The 21,610-nt window shown below is 51.1% G+C and overlaps 1 protein-coding gene across 1 annotated transcript in view; it reads right to left on the minus strand.

The window, feature by feature from the left end:
• Positions 1-384: 384 nt before the first annotated feature.
• Positions 385-21,610, minus strand: part of ITIH5 (inter-alpha-trypsin inhibitor heavy chain 5) — a 62,924-nt gene continuing 41,698 nt past the window's right edge. The window contains exons 8-14 of the mRNA XM_031444765.2: positions 16,902-17,070; positions 15,752-16,061; positions 12,204-12,760; positions 9,655-9,708; positions 7,062-7,178; positions 5,592-5,969; positions 385-4,015 (exon numbers count right to left, since the gene is read on the minus strand). Coding sequence (XP_031300625.2) covers positions 3,714-4,015; positions 5,592-5,969; positions 7,062-7,178; positions 9,655-9,708; positions 12,204-12,760; positions 15,752-16,061; positions 16,902-17,070 — 1,887 coding nt within the window. The 3' untranslated portion in view covers positions 385-3,713. The remainder of the gene's footprint in view (positions 4,016-5,591; positions 5,970-7,061; positions 7,179-9,654; positions 9,709-12,203; positions 12,761-15,751; positions 16,062-16,901; positions 17,071-21,610) is intronic.

A 21,610-nucleotide genomic window follows, 5' to 3' on the forward strand; every position in this document is an offset into this window, starting at 1 on the left:
CAATGCAGGGGCCACCGAGGCTGATGCACTTCAAGGAACAGAAACTAAGTTTTGCCAAATGCCAGCAGGAGCCCAGCTGGACTGATGGACCCCGGGCAGGGCTGGGAACGTTCCCTCTGCAGTCCCTGCACCAGAAGGAGCAGGTGCTGTGGATGCCGGCTGGAGGCACGCCAGGACGTGGTCTGAGTATGTCCTTAGCTGTGTTAGTTTATTTGCTGTTTATTTTAGTTGTAGCCTGTGTTTATGGTTCCAAGAGCCCTGCGAATGTAATGCCAGCATTGTTTGTATCCGTTCGGGGTAGTTGGAAGAAAGGGAAAAGAATCCACACCTTGAATGACTCAGTGTCTTAGTCAGCTCAGACTGCTACTCCAAGAACACCCCAGATTGCGTGGCTCATACAACAAATGTTTATTTCTCACGGTTCTGGAGGCTGGGAAATCCAAGATCAAGGCGCCAGCAGACCTGGTGTCTGATGAGAGCCCACTTCCTGATTTTGGAAGGCGTTCTTCTCGTTGTGTTCACAGGGTGGGGAAAAGAAAGATCATCTCTCATCTCTTTTCCTAGAAGGGCACTAACCCCACCACGAGGACTCCACCGTCATGACCTCATCACCTCCCGAACGCCCCTCCTCCTAGTGCCATCACAGTGGGGGTTTAACTTAGGCTCCAGCATATGCATTTGTTGGGGGGACATGAACATTCTGTCCATAGCATTCAGTTCAGGCAAGACGTAAACTTATAGAAACGAATCCTGTGCTTAATCCACCTGTGAGGATACATGATTCAGTTAAAGATCTAATGTGATGACTGATAGAATCAAAGAGGCGCTCTCTCCCATTCCCAGAGCCCCGCATCCAAGGTGCCCGGCGAGATGGGGTGTCGAACCCGCCCTCCCTGCATCCTGAACCAGAGAACCGCTGGAAAGTCAGACAGAAGAAGACAAAGCACCTAACATGAGTGGGTAGAGAACGTTCCGTCCATTTTGTTTGGGAAGGTGAGACTTTAAATTAAAGGACACTTGAAGATGACCCATTCAGATGCCTCTCATTTTCAGATGAGGGAGGGGATTAGGAACCCGGGGGTGGGGACTCACTGAAAAGCCCAGCTGGTCAGTTTTCACGACTCGTTGACATTAGCAGCGGTGTAACTTGAGGTCTGTCCTCTCTAGCTTCAGTGTCCCTCCCGACCTCATTCAACTGCTCATTTAGTCTCCTGGACCCCACTTTCCTTATAAATGCTCAAGGCAAAGAAGCGATGGCCCAGATGGTGACACGGCGTCAAAGCTAACCAGCGAGTTCCAGGGGCTCAGCCTGGCTCTGCTCTTCGTCTTTCCTGCAACGTGGGGAGGAGAACCGCCCACCGCACTCTGCCTCCATTTCCCCAGCCTAGAAGCGAACCCCTCCTTTCCTCTGCGTTTGCTCGAAAAGCCCTTGCTCTTCGCAGCACCCGCGGCCACTAGAAAATACATCATTTTTCAGTCAAATTGAAAGGAACTGAAGTCTGCCCGCGTGTGAGTACCGGGCTCGCGGGTGTCGCAGTCCGGCTAAAACAGAAAACGTCACGGCACAGGCCTGTCGCAGTCAAAAGGGAGCGACAACTAAAGAGGCGGAGAAAGAAGAGTGGGATTAAAGTAAAAACGCTCAAATGCAAGCTCACCCCTCCTACTTGGACAAACGTGGAGGGTGTTCGGCTGAAGGGGGAGTGAGGGGCGGGTGTCCGGCTGGAACAGCCTTCTCGGCTCTCAGCTGAGGCGGCCCTGGAGCGGGAGGCCCCCTGCCCGCAGCCGCGAGGACCACGGGCCCCCGCGCCGGTGCTCACAGCGCGCTCCGGGGGCGCCTGCCCGGCGGGGACCGAGGTTTACGTAACAGGGAGGTCCCCGCGGGCCGGACCGCGCGCTGGCCACCCGGCCTCCCGCTCCTCCCTCCTCTGAGCTCTGACATCTGGAAGCAGCTGTCGCGGCCTGGGCGGGGGCCTTCGCCCCGCTGGCGTGGGAACAGGCAGCGGAGCTGGGTCAGAAGCGACACAGCTGCCAGTCGCGGTCCGGCGGGCTCACAGCGCGGGGAGAGACGGAGGCCCTGAGACAGACCGGACCCCTCCTCCCTGCCCCCAACCCCCTGCGCGAAAAGAACTAAACTCCCGAAGCCCAAGCCCCTGGTCCACGGGAACACGTGGGTGTCGTTCTGCTGCTCAGATGATTCCCACGGGAGAGCAAACCAGATAAACAGTTTTCTTAACTCCCGTTCCTCTCCAAGCGCTAGGTCTGCTCCCACATGGCCTAGAGTCACTCCCCGCTGGAAGACACTTCCATGAAGCCGGCACGAAAGCCTTTATTTAATTCGCTCTCCCATCCAAAGCTTCCATTTCTTTGACCCAAAGCTTTCTGTCTCTGCTGTTTGGCTCCAACACCCCCGACAGCAATGGGGAACAGGCTGACAGAACCCCTGTGACCCTGAGAAGACAGAGCAGAGCAAAAAGCCTGAGAGGAGGGGAGAAGGGAGGCTCTGAGGCCCCGTCGGTCCCCCCTCCCCTGGTTAATGTGAGCGGGCTTTATGGGTTCCACAATGGGGAGGGTGACACCCACTGACTTTTGAAGCCACCCCCGGGCCCCCATTTTAGCCTTTCCCTGATGGAACCAGATTTGCCCTCGCTCTGCAGCCAAAGCCCTGTGCTCGTGCCGCTCCCTGGCCCTGCCCGTGTGGGATGTGGGCAGACAGATGTGCTTCTTAGATGCAGAAGCACGTCTGCATTTCCTGCTGAGAACGAGCAGTTTGGTTCCCGCAGGCCGGCCGGTGGGCGCGCGCTGGCTGACGGTCCCTCCCATCCCCCTTCTGTGAGAGCCAAATTTATCAGCTCCCGGGGCACCGGGGAGCACGCCAGGTCGGAATCAGGACCAAGGCTGAAGAGCCCCGTGAGGGACTCCTCACCCAGCTGGCCAGCTCCAGGGATGGGTGCACACCCACGCGGGCTGCCTTGTTTATCAGAGGCGCGCAGCTTTTCTGAAATAAATAGGAGACTCTCCGTCCACAAGGCCAGGCGGTTTGCAGAGCCCATTAGAAAGATACCGGTGATCTGGGATGATGCAGGGTTTCTATTCTGAATCAATCTTTAAAAAGGAAAACAAATTTCCAGGGGCAAGACACCACAGCAGAAGAAAATCCTCTCCTGCGAAAAGACCAGATTGTTTACAAGGCTCGAATCTACGTGCTAGCTGAGCGACCGGTGGCCTGGGCCTAGCGAGAGGGCCCCCTGAGGCAGAGTTGGCCAGACCCCCGGAGAGCACAGCAGCACAAAGAGGGGAGATTCGTAAGCGTTAGTATGAAGCTAAAAGCGGAGTCTCCAGACCTGGCCATTTCCACAGAGAAAACAAACTTTATGGCCACCTTCCTTCGTCAGTCACCCTACAGTGAGCTGTGACAAGGACAGGCCAGTTGTACAAGACAGAGACGTCTTGCTTTTAACCGTGACTTATCCACTTGGTGCCGCCACCTTTGGCTACTGGAGACGGGGGAGCGGGAGGGGAGGAAATCCCACTCGCACGTCAACGTCCCGCCCCCACCCTTTGCTCAAGCAGACAGCGGCCCTCTCATCGCCAAGGGTGCGTCCCAGGTGGCAGCCACCTGTCAAGAGACCAGGCACGTGCAAGTGACAAGCACCGCACCACGGGGCCCCCGAAGGCGTTCCCCTGTCACCGCTCGTGCGTTAAGGCTGCTGCTGTCAGAGCCCCCTGGAGGGGCGCAGGCCGAAGGCCATCTCTGAGTCAAAGGGATGGGCCGCCAGGTAGTCCTTATACTCCCCGTCGATCAGGTCGGCAGCGTTGTTCCGGGCAAACCAGCAGTCCACCTGCTCTTCCCCGTTGTAGATTTTCCTCTGCTTCCACACCACGGGGACCTGGTGGTCTTTGACCTTGAGGACAGCCTGAGACAGCTCGCCTGCCTTGGGGGAGGGAGGCTTAGCAGGGCTCTTGCCGAGCCCGGCAGGCTCCTCGGTGAGTCTGGCCTCCTGGTTCAGGAACTGACCTGACAGGACCAAAAAGAAGCATCAGGGCGAGGCCAAGGGTGAGGAACGCTGTTGGAAAAAAACTAACTTCAGTTCCGGCACCGGTGACCAGCGAATGCATGTATGTCACCCAGCGGAAGGGGGTTCGTGACATCAGGGTTGGGGGCAGGTTTTTCACGAGCTGCAGTCCTGGGCTGGACTGTCCCGGAGGCGCTCACACCTTTTCCAGGGTCCGGGTAGGGAAGGAGAGGAGAGACTAAGGTGCCTTCGTGGAAGCGAACACGGGCAAGATGCCCAACCACACACCGAGATAACCGGTCTGCTACCGAGTCGGGAGGATGAGGCCGGGGCAAGTAAACAGGGAAGAAGGGTCAGGTCTTGCCCGCTCTCCTCTGGCTCTAAGAGCCCTTCCATACGTGCACTTGGTGGGCGTGCCCCGGGCTGAGGGGGTGGGGAACAGTCAGTTTGGCTCAGTCCCGAGTCGCAGCATCGGAATCCTCCGGGTCAAGTGAGGGCATCGCTAAGGCCGAAGGAACAGCCGTCTGCGTCTGGGAGAGGAGTTCGCACTTGGCAGGCGGGACAGAGCCTCGGCCAGCTGGAGCGCCAGGAAACCCTGCTTCCAAACTGAGCCCTGGCAGCGACGAGCTCTTTGCTTCTGGGCAAAAGGCCCACACAAACTTGCACGTGGAGGAAAGCCAGGCAGAGGGGGCTGCCCTCAGCCCCTGGCCACGGGGGTGCCACCCGTGGAAGGGCCATGCTTCTCACAGCCGGTGCCAGGCCGTGGGAGACCTGGGTTGGCATCGTCTTGCTGAGAGTAAAGAATCAGGCCTGGAGAGAATGATTCCCTATTTCTTTGCTCCCTTTCCCAGAAGGTCAGTGAGAATTAGTTTATAAAGGCAGCAAGAAATAGACTTTTCACCCTAATTCAAAAAGACACATGCACCCCAATGTTCACAGCAGCACTATTTACAATAGCCAAGACATGGAAGCAACCTAAGTGTCCATCGACAGATGACTGGATAAAGAAGTTGTGGTGTATTTATACAATGGAATACTACTCAGCCATAAAAAAGAATGAAATGTTGCCATTTGCAGCAACACAGATGGACTTGGAGGGCATTATGCTAAGTGCAGTAAGTCAGACAGAGAAAGACAGATGCTGTGTGTTATCACTTAAATGTGTAATCTAAAAAACACAGCAAACTAGTGAATATAACCAAAGGCAGCAGCAGACTCACAGATACGGAGAACAAACTAGTGGTCACCAGTGCAGGGGGTGGGGGGCAGGCACAACACAGAGGTGGGAGTAGGGGGTACAAACTGCTGGGTTTGTACTGGTAAGACAGGCCACAGGGATGTATTGAACAACAAGACAGTCAATATTCTGCAATAACTGTAAATGAAGTGCAACCTTTAAAACTTGTATAAAAAATAAAAATTTTAAAAAAGCAAGAAAAAACTGGCCATATGCAAAAAAAAAAAAGACCCGATTCCTATGGAATTTCTCAGCCAAGCCACAGGTACGCTTCAGCACCAGCTTCACTTTGCGAAACCGAACTCTGCCCTCTGACCAGCGTGAATTTGGCGAAGTCTTACCTAAGAGGCCGTGGCAGCTGCTGGAAAGGCCTTTGCTGTTGGCGATGTAGAAGCCCAGGTGGTTCCGCTGGTAGGGGGCTGGCTTTTTGTACAGGTGGATGAGGATGACGAAGGCCACGGTGCCCTGGATGGTGACGGTGATGTTGGCGTTGGCGGACACGGACACCTCCAGCCCTCGGCTCCCCACCACGGTGCTCTGGTTGCAGGGAAGGACCAGCCTGTCCCCACCGTCCAAGATGACTCTGTTCGGTGTAATCTCCAGGTAAGACCTCTCGGGCTTGTTCACGAGGATGGTGATGGTTCGGAAGTAAGTGCGCTGTTTCTTGTGGCCGTTTGGAGGAGCTGGAGCCCCGATTAACTCTCCATTCACCGTCACACCTCGGAGGCAGAGGGGAAGGGGCAATGGTTAGAAAAACTACCCTCGGGGCGGTGGGTATGGCTCAGTTGGAGAGCGCATGCTTAGTGTGCACGAGGTCCTGGGTTCAATCCCCAGTACTTCCATTAAAAAAAAATACTGACCCCACACCCTCCTACACGGTGGGTGGGAGTGTAAATCGGTGCGGCCACCATGGAGAACAGTGGGGAGGTTCCTTAAAAACTAAACATAGACTTACCATATGACCCAGCAATCCCACTCCTGGGCATGTATCCAAAAGAAACTCTAATTTGAAAAGATACATGCACCCCAATGTTCACAGCAGCAGTATTTACAATAGCCAAGACCTGGAAGCAACCTAAGTGTCCATCGACAGATGACTGGATAAAGAAGTTTGGGTATATACACACAATGGAATACTACTCAGCCACAAAAAGGAATGAAATTATGCCATTTGCAGCAACACGGATGGACCCAGAGATGATCATACTGAATGAAGTAAATCAAGGAAAGACAAATACCACATGCTATCAGTTGTATGTGGAATATTTTATAATCACCTATAATGGAAAATAATCTGAAAAAGAGTATTATATATATGTGTTTAGCTGAATCACTTTGCTGTGCACCTGAAACACTGTGAATCAACTCCACTTCAACAAGAAAAAAAAGAAAAAACTACCCCAACTTTCAGGTGAAGGTGTCTGATCAGAACTTCCCTCCTTCTCTGGCCTGATCTTTGTGTCTCAAGAACCATGAACTTCCACTCACAGGGAGGGGCCGCTCCGGGCCGAGTGAGCGAGTGAATGAGTGAAGTTTCTTCCCCGTGTCTGACCAGTGTCCCAGGCGAGGAGAAGGCAGATGTAGGTTTGGGTGAAGATGTTACAGAAGGGGGTTTACACGCTAGCCTGCTTTCATTCCAGTGTCTGGTTACGGCGCCAAAAAGCCTCGTATGGCCCAGACACAGGATTTCTTCCCCACCACTTTCCACTGCTCCTGATTTGGAGACCTTGGGACACCACCAAGCAGCGCGGCAGGATGCAAAGGGTAATTTTTTTTTTTTCAGTCCAAGAACCCTTTCAGGCAGCACTTACCGGAGTCCGCGTGATCAGAGACCAGCCTCAGAATGTCCCCGGGCTGCCCGTCAATGTTGAAGCAGACGGTCAGCTTGCTCAAGGGGAAATCCACCACGAAGTGGGGGTCTCCGTCCGCTGCCAGACCAGGAGAAAAATGGGAGAGAATAAGAAAGAAGAGGCGTTTACCGGGGGCCTTCCCTGTGCAAGCACTCTCTTCTATTTCCTCATGCGTTGTTGACTTAATCGTGTCAAGGGGGGGTCTTCAGTGTCCACATGAGGGAGATGACTGGGAGGGGAAGGGACACCCCAGCTAGGCACTGAGTTCATGGGAAAGTAAATATCTGAATGCAGGTCCCCGAAATTCAAACAGAATGCTCCTTTCACCATCCTGCAGTCAGACACAGACCACTGGGCTTTGAGAGGTAAGCGGGGCAAAGGAAAGAAAGAGGTACCGTGGACCCCCTACTGTTATTACTGAGCCCATGTTCTCCAGTTTCCCGAGTGCCCTCCCCGCATCACTTCCATCCTCCTGTTTTGTTTTGTTTTGTTTTGTTTGCGGGGGGTGGTAATCAGGTTTATTCAATTACTTACTTAATGGAGATACTGGGGATTGAACCCAGGACCTCGCGCCTGCTCAGCTCATGCCGTCCCACTGAGCTACATCCTCCCCCATCCTCCTATGACCGTCCATGCATGAGAGCCCACCCTCCCCTGTGGCCCAAGCACCACAGCCCTGGAGGCATTCACAGCGCTGGACAGACCCGGCCTTTGCATGAGGAGTCGTGACCAGCCCCGCACAGGGCCGGTGACAAGCGAAGGAGAGTCAGCGGGAGGTCAGGCAGTGCTGCTGGCGATGACCGTGGAAACCCATCCTCTGGGCCATCCTGACTTTACTGCTCTCACGCTTTTGCCCACAGGTGAGGCCCCAGAGTTTGGGGGGCCCCTGATCCTGGCCCAGGCTCCTCATCTTCGCCTCTGCTGAAGGTGGACGGCCTCACCTCCTACCGTACAGACGAAGTATTTCCCAAGAGCCTCCATCAAGTCTCTTTGCTCACGAGACTGGAGAGTTAGTTTCTCTCTAATTTACACGCTAAACACAGCGTGTTTCTGAATTCCTCTCTACTACTGTGTGCACGTATGTACATGCACTTGTACATGGTGGGGGGGATGTGGAACAGGAGTTCGCTGTTTTCAAGCTAAAAGCCAGTTAATGTTCTTGGTGTAACTGCTGAAAAATCCTTCCTGTCCCCAGCATGACTCAGAAGGGCCATTAAAAGAATCGGGTTGATCTCACTGGAAAGGGCCTCCAGCCCCCAGTGAATGGCAACATATGTAAAGAAAGACAAGGTACTGGTCTTCTGTAGATGAAAAAAATGACACCCATTAGAGATAAAAGTCTTGGTCCATATTTTTGGCACTCTTAGGGTAGGAACACAAGTATGTGACAGTTCCCTGAGAGTTTCCTGGGCGCACACCACATTATTTCTGCTCAAATCTCCCAAATCGCTTTACAAGGAGAGATATTGCTTGCTCCAAAAAAGAGAGGAGAGGTCTGGAAGTCATTACTTGGCATGGCAGCCAAGAGGAAAGCTGCCTTGCATTCCACAAAGCGCGCGTGTTCAGAGGAATGACATTCCCCCCACTGGAGCCTGTGTTTCCTTTCCCCATGGCCGACCTCTAGGCTGTCCCCGGCTGCAGGAACGTGCGTGCCCAGCACATCAGCAGCCAGGCAAAGATTCAGGCTCACAAAGCAAGATGTCTGCGTTTCAGGAAGGAAACAGCCCTGGTGTTGCTACGCCATCCAGATTTTTATGCCGATCCCAGGAACCTGGTCCAGGGAATCTTTACGGGAATGTTATCTGTTCTTCCCTTCAAAAGCCGAGGATGAAGAAAATAACAAAATGGGGAGAGGGGAGGCTTTGGCTCAGTGGTAGAGCACATGCTTAGCATGCATGAGGTCCTGGGTTCAATCCCCGGTACCGCCATTTAATAAATAAAATATAAACAACAAACAAACAAATCGAATCACTCCCCCCCCAAAAACGAAAGGAAATAATTACATAATAATTGAAAACCCCCTGCATGTTACAGATATTTGTAATACCAGAAACTGGAAACACACACCCTTCGGACCTCTAAAGCAAATGTCTTTTCAGCTCAAAAATGATTAAAGTGGAGGGGAGGGGACAGCTCAGTGGTAGAGCAGGTGCTTAGCATGCAATCCCCAGCACCCCCTGTTAGGATGAATGAATGAATGAATGAATGAATAAATAAATAAATAAATAAATAAATAACCTCCCCACCCAAAACCCCCCAAAACACAGAACAGAAAAATAACGATGGAAGTGTGCCTCCGCTGTCCACCCATCCTTCTGCGAGCACTCCTGCCAGCCTCCTCGGGACCGTGTGACCTGTGGTGTTTATGTAACGGTTTAAGGACGATCCTGGCTTGGAGAATGGCCTCTCGCTGCTGGTTTGGGCTAAAGAAACACAGGTCCTCACATCTTGTTCTGGGAGCGGATAGTCTAACTGGCTTCAGGGAGTGCCTGGCTGCCCACTTCCTAAACATCTGAACTCACAAATCACACACAAGCACATTGTCTCCCTTTACCTGATGTCTTGGAGATTCGAATTCTCGGGTCGTATGGCTTCTTGAGAGCAGGTCCTAGAAAGAGGGAGGAAGAGGACCACCAGTGTTACTCATTGGAGAGGAGGAAGTGAGAGGTACAGAGGACTGAGATGAGTCAGATACAGCTTTCAGATACATTTGTGACAATTTGAAAACATCCCCTGTTTTAAAGGAGGAGCTTGGTACCAAAACACAAAGTGAAAGTGTAACAGGAGGAGGCTTAAATATTTTATTCTTTTATAAATTAGATAATATTCTTCTTGTCTGTGATTTCTGTATGTAGAATAGGAGAAAATATTCTATCATCCTTAAGGTACAGTTGTGGGGGTAAGGGGAAAAGTAAGGGTGTTTAATGGGGACACAATCTCAGATTCATAAGATGAAAAAGAACATACTTGGCACTGCAGACCTGTACACAGCAATTTAAAAAAAAACACAAAAATAAACAAAAAATGTGAAGGAGATAGTCATAATCCAGGGTCCACAGCTACATGTGTAAGCACAATTGGAAAAGCAGTAAGCAAAAATATTCAATTAAAGAAAAGCCAAAAAGTACATTAATTTCTGTAAGTAAAAGGAAATTAGTTTCTTATTTCAAACCGTCCGTATTAACAGGATTACACTCCTTGTTACTGATTTTTGCCCCTCGCAGAAAATAAAGATCACAGTACTTCCACGTTTTTTAAGTGCCCCCTTCTCCAGCTGGTCCCCGGTCACCAGGACACGGACAGCGTCGGGCAGACCATGAGGAGGGACTTCTCAGTCTGGCTGGCTGCTCTGAGGAGCCTCAGTGAGTGGCAGCCGTCATACACCTCCCCCAAAAAAACCTAACACAAAATTAAAAAATCATCATAACCTTGAAACAAGGAAGACTGTCCTGAGCCCTAACTGACGCTTCTGGGAAGTCCTGTTTCTAACCACTCCTTTGAGCAATCAGTTGGTTACTCCCTGTCGGTGTCCTTGGCCTCTGAGTCTCACGTCACCCGAGTCTGACCTTTCCCGACACTGCTGAGATCTGAGATGCTGCCCCAGAATCACGCTGTTACTTTTTCCTGGATGAGGCCTGGATCTTGTCAAGCAACAGTAACGTGCAAGTTACTTTCATCCTTTCCATCAGAACACACCTTGTACCAGTTTTGCCAAGACAAGCGTCACTCTTTCTAAAAAGGCAACATGTCATTTTTCACCTCTACATCTGGGTCTGAACTTTTAAATAAATGTCTAGTTCTACATTCTGCTTGGGAGGGGGGTCCACCATGTACAGAACACTCATTATGGACCAAAGACTCTACCTATTGAATCCTTGCACCAGCAACAGCCCTTCAGGGAAGACATTATTATCTGCATTCTACAGGAGAGGGAATAGAAGCTTAGAGAGGTTCAGAAACCTGCCCCAAGCCACACAGCAGGTTAGGAGGAGCCGCGGCCTGAAACTCTGCCTGGTTCCTAACCTCATGCACTGTCCGCCACCACGCCCAGGGGACTCTCCAAATTTAGAATATGAGGAACAAATGAGGCCCCAGATTAGCATCACTTCCCTCCTCTTAGGAGGTGGGAACCTGACAGGAGTCTAATAAAAATGTCACTCATAAAAAAATGTGCTGTTTTGCACACCCAGGTGTCACTGAGAATATAATCCTCTGCTTGGCTGAATTACTTCTCCTATCCTTTCCCTGTTCTTGCTGCCGCCACTTCCCCTGACACTCGGCACAGAGACAGATGATGAAAGTTTCTATTTTTCTGTGGGATCCGTAAAGAGTGAATTCTGTCAAGAATGCAGAACTTTCATTCTTCCCATATAATAACCTCTCTAATAAAATAAAATTTTTATTAATTTTATATAACTTTAAACAAAATCATGAAAAAATAAAATAATAAAAACCAATTATAATAAAATTAATAAAATATATAAGTAAAAAGAATGTATAATAGAATTTTCTTTTCTCAGGAAAATCCAATCGAGTATGCCCATACAAAGACAGAATTCTGAAGTTCTTAAAAATATAGAAAGGCACTTAAAAATGAATGAATATTTACTTGTCTGCTCATCTCTGTGCCTCTAATGATGTCTGGCGTGTGGTCGGCATTCAATATTTTTTTTTAACATTTTTGGGGGTATTATTTATTTATTTAATTATTTGGGGGAGGAGGTAATTAGGTTCATTTATTTATTTTAATTTTTTTAACAGAGGTACTGGGAATTGAACCCAGGCCCTTGTGGGCTAAACATGCACTCTACCACTGAACTATACCCTTCCCCTTCAGCACCCAATATTGATGATTTATCGACAGACTGACTTTCCTGGGCAACATTTCTGAGACGAACGCCACCTTCTGGAATTTCTCTGCAGAGATCCACAGTTCTTAACAATACAGGCACAACCAGCTAACCCACCCTCTGAAGACTAGGAGCTGCAGATATAATTGTACAAATTATGATACAGTAAAATACAGCAGATGACCTTGGCCTGAAAAGGAGCCGGAACGGCAGTGTGGGTCCCCAGACTCTGCCGTCCCGGGGGTGCCCTTACCTGGCTGCAGGTGGGCGCCTCGCAGGCTCTGCGTCACCGTCTCCGGTCCTGTGGCTGCGGACACGCCGTAGGCGTCCTCCAGGGTCGCTGTCTGCGGTGCTGATTTTCTCAACTTCAAGGCGGTGAACGGGGTGAGGAAGCGGTGGTCCACGGCCAGGGCCTGCACCTTCTGCCTCAGCCGCTCCCTGTCCTGCTCGCCGTCGCTCTGCAGCCAGGCGCTGAGCAGCTCCTTCAGGGTCAGGTAGCTCCAGAGACGCTCCAGGTGGTTGGGGTCCTGGCCACCACCCTCGGGCTTGGAGCTCCCGGGGACGTCGCTCTCCACCTCCCGAGGCTCCACGGGCACGTCCTTCTTGAGTAGGACGAACTTCTTACTGTTGCTGGCCGTCACTTGCACGTGCAACTGGCCCAGCCCCTTGTCCGCCAGCTTCCCCGCAATGACGATCTCTGAGCCGTTGAAGTAGTTCGGGAACAGGGTCCTGGTGGCATGCTCCACTAAGCTGGGTGGATAATCCACGCGGATGTCCGAGAGGAGAGGGGTCCTGATCTCATCATAGAATCTGGAGTGGAGGGACAGAGAGAGAATCAGGGCCCACCCGGGCTGCAGGCAGGACACGTCCTAGAGGACACGACGGGCTGTCCGAGGGGTGGATCTGATCCTCAGAGCAACCAAGTTCAACACTCCACCCAGCAGGACGTTCCTGACAGGAGGCCATGCAGCAGGAGCTTGAACACCACTGGTGACGGGGAGCTCACTAACTCACAAGCTTCCTCGCCGACTGTCAGCTGCTCCGAGGAGGAGGAGGGGGTGCTCCTTGGAGCTCACAACCTCCCTCCCTGCAATTTCCACCCAGTGGTCTCCGGTTTACTTCTGGAGCAACATAGCTCTAGAATGAAAGAGTCTGATCCCTCTTCAATATTTAGATGCTTGAGCGGGGAGGGTAGAGCTCAACGATGGAGCATGTGCTTAGCATCCACGAGGTCTTGGGTTCAATCCCCTGTACCTCCATTAAAACACACAAAAAATCCAGATGCTTGAAAGCACTGACACTTGGATATCTGACAAACACTGCTGTGTGCTCCTGGAAGCCTCCTTTTTATGGAGCCTAATCCATCCCTGTTTCATAACTATTCTTCCTATGATACAATTTCAAGAACCCCTAACCACTCTCGGTCACCTTCCTTGTGCACACCTACATTTCTCAAAGGGCCTCTGAAAGCATCTTCCTTAGAACCAAACACATATCCCAGATGGGCTCCAACCAGCCCGTTACACTTGAGAAATCTGCCCTCGACGTTGACATGGCACTTTTGGTCATGCAGCATCTGCTGGCTTTAGCGCTTCTCCTGGTTATGTTACATGGAGACCATTAAAATCTCCTTTCCAAAGATCTCAAGTGCAGAGGTTGTGGAGTTAGACTTCCGTCTCGGTCACTTCCTTGCTGTGTGTCTTAGGACATGTGACTAACCTCTCTGAACTTCAGTTTCTTCCTCTATAAAACTGGCAGGTTAACAGTAACTACTTTGATAGACTGCTAGTGGTCCCCTCAAACCCATGCTGCCTTTCTTCCATAATTGAGTTTTAACCAGGCACACGCCCATCCAGGTAAAAACTACACTTCTTAGCCACCACTGTGGCCACATACGGCCACGTTCTCACCAGTGGAACTGGAGTCGAAGTAATACAGGCCATGCCTGTAATGCCTGCTGAAAATAAAATGGCTTGTCTGGCTTTCTTTCCTTTCCCCCTTTTGGGGGCTGGAATACAGAAGTGACAGTGACCTAATTTCAGCCTTGCAGTGAAGGACAACCCCCAAGGGGTGCAGAGCAATAACATGGAAGGGACCTGAGTCTCCGAGTGACTTCGTGGAGCAGAACCTGATCTGTCCGGACTACTGCAGGCGACAGTCAGTCATCTGCACGGCAGCTCAGCCTTTACCCCATATACCTGCCCCTAGGATATCGGTGAGGGTCGCGTGAGATGGTGCACACAGACATGCCCACATGCCGTAAGTTCTCAGGGACTGCTGGGTGCTAACCATGTTTCCATGGTGTAGCAGAGCAGTGGATTTGTTTCAGTGTAACTGCTTTGCCTGTGAACACGTTATTGAATCTCGATTCTGCTATGCCACACGTTAGATTCTCCCTCTTTGAATGTGGTTTTGGATAACTTTGAAAATGTGGGAAGCAAATCTGTGCTTTCATTTGAAGCTTTGACAAAAATGCTGGGGGTGGGGAACAGGGGCTGTCCCCCAACAAGGACCTATCTGTACTGCCCCCCCTTAAAGACCCCCAGTTAGAGTCATCATTAAAGAATGCTCTTTGATTATGGCTATCAAACACCTGTAAATCTACCGAAACATCACTTTTCCTTTTGAGAATATATTATATGTGCTGGAAAGCAGATTCAAGCACAGAATGCTGACACAGGCAGCATTTCCTCGAATGAACAGCAAAGTCACACCTCGTATTTGGCAACTTGATATCTGAAGGGAGGAACCGAGCCGAGTTAAAAAATTTAAGTTCCAGTTTCTTCTCCACCCCAAGTACAGCACAGTCAGCGACCAGCTGGAACTGGCCATTTTGCTTCAAAATAAAAACATGATCATTTTAATGAGTACGCAACACGGGGCTGACACTGCTTCCACCTCGCGCACAGCGTGGAAGTAGCGTAAGTAAACTGCTTTACTGTGCTTTGCACATACTGCACTTTTTTGCACAGTGAAGGTTTGGGGTAACCCTGTGTTGTCAGATGACGGCTGGCAGTTTCTAGCAATGAAGTAGTTTAAATTAAGGCGTGTACATTGTTCAGGTGTGATGCTACTGAACACTTAACAGACTAACGTGTGGTGTAAACATAACTTTCACGTGCACTGGGAAAAAATAAAGACTTGCTTTATTGCGATATTTGTGGTGTTTTAGTTTTTTTTTAATTTTATTTTTTGGGAGGCAAGGTAATTAGGTTTTTGTTTGTTTGCTTGCTTGTTTAAATGGAGGTACCGGGGACTGAACCCAGGACCTCCTGCATGCTAAGCAGGTGCTCTGCCGCTGAGCCATCCCCTCCCACCATGATATTTGGTTTATTGCTGAGGTCTAGAACTGAACCTGCAGTTTCTCCGAGGTACTTCTTTGTATTAGGAAGTTCTTTGGAATGTTAAGAAGACAATTAGATCAATTATATTTCAACTTTAAAAAATTTTAAAAAGAAGGCAACTATAACCCCAAGAGCTAACTGAGTACCTAACACGTGGCAGCCGTCCCACCAATATTTCACACAGGTTATCTCATTAAATCCTATCGTCCGATCATAATCCTCGCTTAACAGGTGGGTAAACTGAGGCATGGACCACCCTCAATCTTGCCGCAAGGCACAAGTCACAAGGCAGGACCAGAACGCGAACCCAGATCTGCCTGGTTTCACGAGCCGTCGGGACGTCTCCGGCGTAAAGAGTTAAGATCGCGTCCAGCACCAAGACATCCTCGGTCCTGGCCCCCACCCGCATTCCCCCGGTGAAGCCAACCCTCCGCCCTGAGAAGCTGGGCGCACAGACCCGATGAGCTGTGAGCCCGCGTCCTCGTCCTCCTGGACGCGCCGTGTGAGCCCGCAGTTCTCCAGGGACAGCTTCTCCAGGAGCTTGAAGTCCACGTCATCCCCGATGCCCACCGTGAAGATGCAGACCTGGCCCCGGGCGGCCTCCCTGGTGTTGTTGAGGATCTGGGGCGTGTGGGTCTCCCCGACGGTGGGCTTCCCATCCGTCAGGAAGACGATGAGGGACACGCTGCGGGCCTCGACGTCGTTGTGGGCCACGAGGTCGTTGAGCAGCCTGATGGCCCTCTGCAGGGCGCCGTTGATGTCCGTACCTGTGGGTCACAAAGCGGGACCGCTCACATCCCTGCTGCCCCCTCCGCCGGGGGCACCCTCACGGCTGCGGCTCACTCTCCCGGCTTCCACAGGAGTGACGTGCAGGGAAAGAAGTCACCTGCACTCACGGGGTGATTCCGGGTCACGCAGCCGGTCTACAAACTCGGCAAGCACTTGCTAAAAGGCCCAGAACTATCCCCCCGTGTGCACCCTTCTCCTGAAGGTGTCTGATGGCACCTTGCCGGACAAGTCTCCGCTCCCTTAGTGGGGGTGGTTTCTACGTCCTTTTCTGAGAACAGCTTTGAACAGGGCAGGAGGGGACTGGGTGCAGGGATCCGGAGAAAGTCACAGAGAGAAGGAAAGGCCACAGAATGAGGAGGTGAGGGCATTGGAGACAATGGCAGGTGACTTCAAATGTGGCCTGGGGCACCCTCAGCTTCCCCCTGGCCCCCTGGGGCGCATGCCCCGCTCCCCTGACACAGCCCCGCCAAGAGGACCAACCTAAGATGCTCACATTCAAATGCACAAAACACGAGTCATCCACTTGGCTTTCATTCCTCAACCCCAGAAACAATTTACAAGAACAGCTTCATTGTTTGGGACCCATGAGATAAACCAGAAAAGGCTCCAAAACCTATCAGGTGTCTCCCCCTCTAACTTACTTGACCATCTTCGTTTGGGGCCTGGAAGAGGAGAAACGTGAGCTTCTGGGAAAGCTCGCAGCTGTTATCTCCTTTCCTGGGATCAGCGTCAGCTTTCAAATCCACGTCTCTGGGCAGAAAATTAGCTACTCACTTCTCACATCGCAGCTGCAGGGCAAAAACGGGACCTGCACGTACCTCCAGTGGGTGACATGTGGTGAATGTAGACTTTGCCGTCTCTGATGTTGTTGGGAGTAACCGACACCAAATGGTCCTTCCAGACCTTGATCCGGTTGGAAAATCCAATGATATTGAAACGATCCTGGGGTCGGAGGTCATGCAGAATCGTGAAGAGGGCGTCCTTGGTCTAGGCAGAGACAGAAACAAGCCCAGTCAGGTCTGATTGCATTAGTCCCCATGTCCCCTGGCTTGGAAACTGCACACCGGGGACCATCCCAGGGTTAAAGGTAAGGGCCAGCTATGTGAAGGGTCTTGAATAAATGTCAAGGAACTCTGTCACCCAGCTGGAAGAAAACGGCATTAATATGTTGCAATTTTATACCAGCCGAGAATGGGTGTTTCATACACGAAATGTCACGTCTGCTGGAGTCCCCGGTGCATCAGGCCCCTGAAACTTCGCCGCTGCTCTCCTCTTGGCCTGGAATGTTCTTCCCCACTGCCTTGTGTTCATGTCTTATCTGACAAGCCCCGCATCATTCTTCAAAACACAGCTAACGAGCTATATTCTCCACCTGAAACATTTCCCAGCTCCTCTAAAGGGAGTGGGTCCTTGCTCCTCAACGCACTCACATTACAAAGTGCATTACCCAGTCATGACTAATGTCTGCTTTGTGCCTTTTTCCAGATATTTTGTAGGCGGGGTCCATCTATTTTCTTGTCACCCAGTGCAGAGGACTCCTGACACACAGGAGGCCCTGGAGAGAAGTTCAGACAACGAATGAGAGCATGGACATCTCAGGAATTATCGATTAAAGGTACCAATAATAAATACCATAGGGATTGAAAAGAGAATGTTCACAGCAGCACTACATACAATATCCAAGACATGGAAGCAATCTCAATGTCCATCAACAGGTGACTGGAAAGGAAGTTGTGGTATATTTATACAATGGAACACTACTCAGCCATAAAAAAGAATAAAATCATGCCATTTGTAGCAACATGGATGAACACAGAAATTATCATACTGAATGAAGTAAGACAGACAGAGAAAGACAAATATATGATATCACTTATATGTGGAATCTAAAAAAAAAGATATAAACTTATTTACAAACCAGCAATAGACTAACAGACACAGAAAACAAACTTATGATTACCAAAGGGGAACAACTAAATGGTAAAAATATAATGGCCACACACTCTGAGATCCTCTTTCATTTGACACTCACTTGTCACATTGTAGTATCATTATTTCTTCAAGCCCTTTCCCACCTCAGGACCTTTGCACCTGCTGTTCCCTGTGCCCGGAATGCTCTTCCCTACAGTCTGCACTAGTTCGGGCCTCCACCTCATCCTTCAGTTCTGGGCTCACTCGTTGTTTCACTGTCCTCTCGAGCACGGCACCTGTTCTCCTCCTCTACAGTGTTGACAGAGAGGACGTCATTATGTATTTGTGCATTTGCTGGACCGTCCAATTCAGTTCTGTGCCCCTGGGTGCAGGAGGTTTTTGAGTCTACCACTCAGTTGTGCCTGGCCACATGGCAGATTCTCCATATGTTTCCCGAATAAGTGAATGCCAAGAAAGCTGTCTGTCACACTAGACGGGGCTCCTCAAAACAGCTGTCCCCTCCTCTCCCAACACGACGGCTGGCACACTGCGCACTGTCAGTAAACATGTGTTGAACGAGTAATTGAGAGAGAGAGAGGGAGGGTGGGAGAGAAGGAATTCTATGGAGTGAATACAAAGGAAGTGACAGAGGCACAGCCCGCATCCTTGAGAACCTACAATGGATGATGCTGAGAGGAGATGACTGGTGGGCGGCGCGAAAGCCAAAAAGACAGTCAACAGATGGGTGGAGTGCTGATGCTGAGGGCGGGGCCGGGAAGCTGGCCCCGGCTTCACCCCTCGCACTCCCTCCCACTCAGCGCCAACATGACCCCAGCGAGAGCCAAGACAGTCTTGGTCCAAGTGCCTAGACCTCCGGGAAGTCTGAAGGTGCACAGCTGGGAGGTGACAGCCGGGACCAGAGCAAGCAGTGGCCGTCCCTGAGACGACACGGTTGGGAGACTGGCGCTAAGGCAGGCACCTGGAAATATCCCCACTGTTGGACCTCAGGGCTGGCCGGCATTGCCCGGCACGGGCTGAGACACAGGGACCTTGTCAGAAGACTCCCATTCGCTGAGCTGCTGGCATCCTTAGGGATGCCTTAAATAGTGTGCTGTAGCCCCCGGGGGGACTGGCCTGGCTCCCCGGCGGGTATTTTTTCCCAATCATGATGAATACTCTGCTCTAGGAATAGCCTGTCCACCCTCCTCCCCTTAGCTCAGCAGCGACGGGTTTCTTATGACCTTGTATGGCCACAGCTGTAGCTTATCCCCACGTGCACCAAGGGATGGCAGACCAGCCGGCTCCCGGGGGCTCCATTTCCTGTTGCCTTGGGACCTTCAGGATGGTCTCCAGGTCCTCATCCCAAGGGGCCTGGGCAGAATCTCCTGCATCCACCACCACCCATTAACCCTTTCCCAGCTCATGGGTGGACGGCCACGGAAGCTCTCCATGCCGTAGGGGCTTAAGAGGCAGGAGGAAGGTGAGTGTCCAGATGGAAGAGAAAATGCGAGGGAGCTTAAGTTGGTATTTCTGTCCCCTGTGTTTATATGCTGCAGATGAACGAAAAGTTTTCTAAGACTACAGCCCAGAGAACAAGGTAGTAAGCACCTCCCAGAAAGATCAGAGGAGGCCCAGAAAGGCCAAGAAGGTACCATCCAAGCTGGTGGGAAAGCCTGGACTGCCCTGAAGGCACCAACTGGTCAGCTCCCAGAAGCATCAATCCACCCACAGCGGGTGTCTGTGGACTCCCTGCAGATCCCTGGGGGCCACCTGTCAACACCAGTCCCGTACGGGTAAGCAGAGGGCTCCTTCCAACACGCCAGGGTGTGCTGGGACTGAAGGAAGATACAAAAGCCACACAAATGCAACGAGTGGAGAAAAAGGGCCTATTTCTCACTATTCGGGTAGTGAAGAGGCACTTTGACCCAGAAGGAACAGCAGACAGGATTCCTCTTAATCCTAGCCATGCAGAACACAAAGACCGGGGCGATGCTCCGCGTGGAATCACTTCACAGTGAGGAATTCTCCTCCTCGTAGCCACTGTCCTTGGGTTGAACGGAGGGAGGAAAAGTATTTCCTTTGCAAACAAGGTCTTAGGAGGTCACTCCAGCTCTGCCTTCAGTTTATTTTTCAGTAAGCCTTTTCATCTCTGTCCATGAAAATTCTTGCAGGCACAAGGCAAATATAAATAAATAAAAGTAAGCTCTCTGTTTCAGATTCCCTGTTCATTCAGCATGGCTGGCAATGGTCCCTCTTGTTCCTGCGGGTCTTCAGTAAAGAGGGTGATGTGGTCGCCCCGATGGTGTCTGTAGGAGGGGGCAGAGCTGGGCCCCAGGAGGGGCAGCCCCCCTGCACCCTTCACTCGTGCTGCCCCTCATTAGGGCTGGTTCCAGGAAAGGGAGGTCCAGGGGGCAGCTCTGTTCCACGCACTGTTCCCTGCAGTAAGCCGTCCAAGGGACCAGGGATGGAATCTTCCTTTCTCTCCCCTCTCCCCCTTCCCTATAAAACTGAGCCCCAGCACCTGCAGGCTCTTGGCACAGCCCTCAAAAGGGTGTGCGTTCCACTGAGCCAATACCATGTTGCGAACGGCTATTAGACATTCCCCAAGGAGACAAGTGTTATGTAATCAGACCCTGAGAGGGACCCATCCTTGGAGCCACGAGAAGCCCAGCCGCCGGCCACCCTGTGTGAGCACAGCCACCGGGCACCCGTGGACGCAGTGTTTCTGAAACACTTCTGTGTCTGCGCCAAACCACGCTCACCAGGATCCAGCTCTGATACAAAAGGCTTTTGTCCCACAGACCCGGGGTTGCTGAGCGCAAGTGGAGCCCATGACATCACAGGGGAAGTCCAAGTCCAAGGCTATGCGATCTCAGCCATCCCCCACGGTCAGCAGAATGGCCCTGCTGTTCCCCCAAGCCGGCCTGCCACTCGCCTCCTTCTAAACCGTTTACCAACGAGCTGACGTTCTCTCTCTCCTTTTGAAGGAACCCGACAGAAAATTGCCTATGATTTTCCTCCTAGGAAACAGAAGAAATCGAGGACCTTCTAAAAATCCGATTTGAAACAGACTCACAGACCATAGTAAACAATCTTACGGTTACCGGGGAAAGGGGGTGGGAAGGGATAAACTTGAGAGTCTGAGCTTTATAAGTGTTAGCCGCTATATATAAAAATAGATTTTAAAAAAGTTTCTTCTGTCTAGCACAGGGAACTATGTTCAATATCTTGTAATAACCTTTAATGAAAAAGAATATGAAAACGAATATATGTCTGTGCTGGGACATTGTGCTGGGCACCAGAAATGGACACACTGTAACTGATTGTACTTCAATAAATAAATAAATAATAGAAGTCCAATTTGAGCCATGAAAGAGAATCAGAATCAGCAGAAACACACCTTGAAAACAGTCCTACACTTCTGAGAGATCACACTGGGGAATGGAATACACCCAGTAGGAACTGGTTACAGGTCAGCCTTCTCCCTGGTCCAGGAGGGTAGAGACAACAGCCACTGGTGGGGAGGACTCTCCTCCTGTGAGCCGTAGTCTTTCCTGATGCCAGCAGGGGGACCCCTCCGTGCCTGGGACGTCCGAGTCCTTCCATTTGAAGGGAC

This window comes from Camelus dromedarius, chromosome 26 (genome assembly GCF_036321535.1).
Source record: "Camelus dromedarius isolate mCamDro1 chromosome 26, mCamDro1.pat, whole genome shotgun sequence".
Taxonomy (NCBI): domain Eukaryota; kingdom Metazoa; phylum Chordata; class Mammalia; order Artiodactyla; family Camelidae; genus Camelus; species Camelus dromedarius.